This window comes from Carassius carassius, unplaced genomic scaffold, assembly GCF_963082965.1.
Source record: "Carassius carassius unplaced genomic scaffold, fCarCar2.1 SCAFFOLD_71, whole genome shotgun sequence".
NCBI classification, from domain to species: domain Eukaryota; kingdom Metazoa; phylum Chordata; class Actinopteri; order Cypriniformes; family Cyprinidae; genus Carassius; species Carassius carassius.
In genome coordinates this window covers 12501-17500 of record NW_026775165.1, presented here as the reverse complement: position 1 = coordinate 17500, position 5000 = coordinate 12501, and the positions used below count along the sequence as shown (strand labels likewise).

The 5000-nt window shown below is 37.3% G+C and overlaps 2 protein-coding genes across 5 annotated transcripts in view; one reads left to right on the top strand and one right to left on the bottom strand.

Annotated features, from left to right (window-relative positions):
* The window catches only part of clk2b (CDC-like kinase 2b), a 10881-nt gene extending 10415 nt beyond the window's left edge, over positions 1–466 (bottom strand). For all 4 annotated transcript variants that reach the window (XM_059547523.1, XM_059547527.1, XM_059547528.1 and 1 more), the window contains exon 1: positions 316–466. The gene's annotated coding sequence lies outside the window, so the exon portion shown is untranslated. The remainder of the gene's footprint in view (positions 1–315) is intronic.
* A 1295-nt stretch (positions 467–1761) lies between these two features.
* LOC132137499 (CREB-regulated transcription coactivator 2-like) overlaps positions 1762–5000 on the top strand; it is an 11007-nt gene continuing 7768 nt past the window's right edge. Inside the window, exons 1-3 of the mRNA XM_059547531.1 lie at positions 1762–2074; positions 4132–4233; positions 4539–4652. Of these exons, the coding sequence (XP_059403514.1) occupies positions 1895–2074; positions 4132–4233; positions 4539–4652 (396 nt within the window). The 5' untranslated portion in view covers positions 1762–1894. The remainder of the gene's footprint in view (positions 2075–4131; positions 4234–4538; positions 4653–5000) is intronic.

Sequence of the window (5000 nt, the reverse complement as noted above, 5' to 3'; positions counted from 1 at the left end):
AAGAACAGCTGAAACATCAAAAGAAAACAAAGAAACGACAGAAGAAATATGATGATCGTCAGCTGCTCCTCTGTTTACTTCTGTCCGTTTATAATCTATCAGATAACAACTCATCTGTGTGTGTGACTCGTGTTTATATTGTTATGAGTAGGTGAATGTGTTCGTGAGTAATGGTGTGTTTCTCCTCAGAGAGTGTTAGTTAGCGGTTAGCAGTTAGCATGGAGCTCGCGGCGCTTCACCACACACACACACACACACACACACACCGCAGTCTGAGCCCAGCGACCGTATCAGCGATATAAACAAGACATTTACCCCTTTAGCCGCGACGCCCGTGAGTTTGTCCCACAGAAAATCCGTTCTGCCGTTATTTTAGCGCTTCGGTGTTACAATACATCCAGTTCCGGAACTATTTGGTTCCTCTGGGAGGCGCTCACCTGAATATTCACGAGGAGAGCTTGTGGTGGGCGGGGCCTTCAGGCGCGCGTCAGATCGCGTTCTGTCTTGTGGATTATATCAGGCAGCTATAAAATTGAACGAAGTTAAGCTTAAACTAATTCTATGACTGTTCGCACTTTGTAAACAATTAACTGTTTCTGTTAGATGTGTTTCTCAGTACTCTGTTTACCTGAACGATTATTTCTCTGAATTTCTCCTCGAATACTTGTTGACATTCAGAAAAGAAATATGAGACAGTAGAAATATGAGTTTCTCATGAATGACTGAGATGACTGATTTCATGTATAAAAATAAATATTTAATAATATATTCTTGTGTTTTTATTCTGTGTCTCCCAATGTTGTTTGTATATTATAAAAATAGTCTTTAAATCATACTCTACACTCAGATCATCATCATAAATGTCTTTATCATAGGTTATTATAAATGTTAAGCTTAATTTGCATTAACTGTTGTATTCTTTTGCAATGCTTTAGAATGTTGCTCAAATTAGGACTTTTTTTCAACTGTAGGCTATTTATCGATGCATTCATTAATTGGAAAGTTATTTTATAGTAAGAAAAAAAGTGTCTTAAAAGTGCACGTATTATTAATATTTATCTGTAAAGACGAGAATGTTAGTGAAGAAACAGGATTGATTCTGATTGGTTGGCAATGTTTTATCGTTCTTCAGAAAAAAAATCGTCCTGAAAGTGATTCCAACAATATCGTTTCTCTTTGCCTTTATCGTTATAGTTGTGGTGTGGACTCCGCTATTCTTTAATATTGAGAACGGTTTTTAGAACTATATCTTTATCATTATAGTTATCGTGCTTGGTGTGAACGGGCCTTATACTAATAAAATATTTATTCCAATATGTTTTACTGTAATGTCTGCATCCCAGCGGAACCAAATATTTCAGGAACTGAATATATTTTAACACCGGAAACTCTCGCGCACAACTTCCGGCGAAGAGCTCCGACCGGCTCCGACTCGCGCGCACTTTCTTATCCAATAATAAAACATGATTAAAATTTGATGATTTAAATTATTAAAATTAAATGATTCATTATTAAAATTTTATTTCAATGCATAAACATTCATATATTTAAATTCATATATTATATATATGTACATATATTTAACATAAAGCTTTTCCTAAATATATACAGGCATATGTTTGTATTTATAAATACATAATAAATCTACACAGCACACACACTCATATATTATGTAAACAATAACTTTTATTTTATATGTTGTATTGTGTGTGTGTTTGTTTATGTGTTGTATTTGTTTACGTGTTGTATTTGTGTGTGTGTGTGTGTGTATGTGTAAGTCTAGCTCGTGCCCCTAGAGGGCTCATGTCCGTGTCTCTCTCTGTCGGTGTGTGTCGTTTCTCCGCTCGCTCGGTTCTCCGGTGTCTGTGTGCGTGAGCTCGGTGTTCCGCTCATCATGTCCTCCGCGGGAGCTGCGTGTGGACCGGCTCCGGGACCGAATCACGGCGGCTCTGTTCCCGCGCCCGGCGCCTCAAACCCGCGAAAGTTCAGCGAGAAGATCGCGCTGCACACGCAGAGACAGGCGGAGGAGACCGCGGCGTTCCAGGAGGTCATGATGGACCTCACCTCCACCCGGGTAACACACACACACACACACACACACACACACACACACACGGGAACGGGTTTCCTGCGGGAAATAGTTAAATCCGTGTTTTTCTCTCGGCGCGCGCGAGCAGGTAGTAGCGCACAAGCTAACGGAAGCTAACGATAATAACGCGGAGATCGTGAAAACGGAATACTCGAGAAACGTTAGAGACACTTGAATTACATGAGAGATGTTTTTAGAGGCACCCTGACGCTAAACGACAGTAAAACAGGTTTAATTCCTCTGTGAGTTTGATCAGTTTCTCTGACAGGAAGCGGTTAGCAGCAGATTAGCATTAGCTCTTCACGCTTTACTCATATGATATCAAATGATATTCTGCAGTTATTCTCGCGTTAATCTCGCCGTATCCGTCTCAAACATCACATGTGAAGCTCATTCTGTCAGACTGATGTGTTTTATGTGCTGTCACTCGCTAAACGCGGCCAGAATGAACGTTACCGTGGTGTTTTGTGACTTGTACCTTGGGGTGTGTGTGTGTTTGTTGGGGTGTGTGTGTGTGTGTGTGTGTGTGTGGATGCGGTGCTGGTGAGTGAGATCTAGTTAACTAATGTCAGAGCTGGTTAGTTAAGATCATGTCAGTCTGACCTGGGCTCAAACCTTGACCCTTACTCGCATCACCAGTCCTGGTCGCCTTAGAAGATTCAACACTTTTAATAACTGACTCTCAATTAGTGACATTGTTTACATTATTTGTATCTACTTATATTCAATTAAATTTCAATTAGGTTGTAGTAAACTGTGTTTTTAGTATTTTAATTTTGCATCTCATGATTTGATTAGGTTTTAGTGTTATAAATAAAAACAATCAAAATAAACCACATACTAAAACTTAAAGTATAACATTATTTTGTTTCCATTAGCATCCTATCATTAGATTAATATTTGGGTCAAGGGTTTTCAGTCATCAAAACAATGTGTTAAACAGTGTTGAAATGTTGTATCGTTTTCACACACATTTTGAGATTTTATTTTCCCCAAATTCATTTGAAACTTTAAAAGTATACACTTTACTTCCATCCAATGTGCTTTCTATGTGTATAAAATCATTTTTGTAAAATTTATTTTGATGCGGACAATTCAATTCTTTATTCCTGTAACTTTAAAAGGTCAGAGTGGTTCAGCGTGACCTCTGACCCTGAAACACACTCGGACTCTTCCAGAATGAGTTATGGTTTGCATGTAAACAGTTTTTCATGTAGTGTGTATTCATCATGACCTCAGCTCTCAGCAGCACATTTAGATTAATCAGATGTGAACTCGTTATGCACACGTTATAAATCCGTTAGTGCAGAGATTCCCAAACATGATTTTGTCAGCCGAGCCTCCTGAAGTTAAAATATTTTATGAGATTTGAATTTAATATTTCAATAATATAACAGCACAATCATATGTTTATCGTTCTCTGATGTCAGTTAATGAACAAATGACATGTAGATAAACAAAAAAAAATTTTTTTTTTAAGTCAGTGGATTATTTTAATTTTTACATTTTTTTTAAAATATTTTTGTAAATGTATGATTTAATGACCTTGTATTAAGTGTTTTAATTGGATTGATTTTATTTGAAAATTATTTTTATTTGACTATGATTTAATACATTTTAGTAATAGTTTGTAATTTAGTTTTTTTTTTTAGTTAAATTAATTTTCATTTTTAAATATTTTGGACATTTTTTTATTTTTATTTCAAAATTGTATTTCAGTGTAACAATTTTTTATTTTTATACGTTTTAGCTAGCATTTTATATTGATTTATTGTTGTAAAATTAAAATGAATTGATATTTTTTTCTATTTTATTGTTTAATAACTTAGTGTTTTATTTTGTAGATTTGTTTAAATTTTTCAGATTTTGGTTTATGATTCACCTATTTTGATGTTTTTTATTTATTTAGACTTCATATTTTTCAGGTTTAAGAAATTTTTGTTAAATTTAGAATTTTGAAAAAAAAAAGTTTATTTTTTTAATTTGACATGTTTTGAGCTTGATTTGAACTTTTATTTGAACGGTTTCTCATCTTGTTTCAGATTCAGGCGCAGAAGGTCCGTTTGGCTCGAAATCAGGGCTCGTATTATGGTGGATCTCTGCCTAACGTCAACCAGATCGGCAGGAGTGCCTCGGACCTGCAGGTGTGTGTGTGTGTGTCATTAGAGGGAGTGTGTGTGAGGGTGTGTGTGAGAGTGTGTGTGTGTGAGGGTGTGTGTGTGTGTGACTGAGTGTTTGTGAGAGAGAGTGTGTGTGTGAGGGAGTGTGAGAGAGTGTCTGTGTGTGTGTGTGACTGGGTGTTTGTGTGTGAGTGTGTGTATTAGAGGGAGTGTGAGAGAGAGTGTGTGTGTGTTTGTGTGTGAGATGGTGTTTTTCAGAGGGAGTGTGTGAGAGCGCATTAGATGTATTGAAAGCAGCTGATGTTAAACTGTGTGTGTGTGTGTGTCAGGGCTCGTGTCACTCTCCGCTGGACTCCAGTCGCTCCACACGGCATCATGGTCTGGTGGAGCGTGTTCACAGAGAGCGGCGCTTCATCTCTCCCAGCGGACCCTACAGAAGACAAGTATCCTTCCTGTCTCAGTCTCTCCGCAGCGTTACGTGTGTCTCAGGGCTCCAGAACAACTATTTGCTCTAATTCATGTGTGTGGTATGACGATTTTTTGATTGTGGATGATAAAATGTCTCCATGATCTGATTTTGAAGAAATATGGTAGTATTGCGTTACAGCACACATTCTCTCAGTTACAGTTCTGCGCCGCTGTATCGATACACTTACTCACAGTCACAGAAGTGCAGTGTTTGCCTCTGCTTTAAAGCCTTGCTGGTTTAATGTTACTATTGTTTTGCATTATTAAGTGCAATTACTTTAAATGCTTGTTGTTTCACGTTTATACACATTTGACAGTAAAGC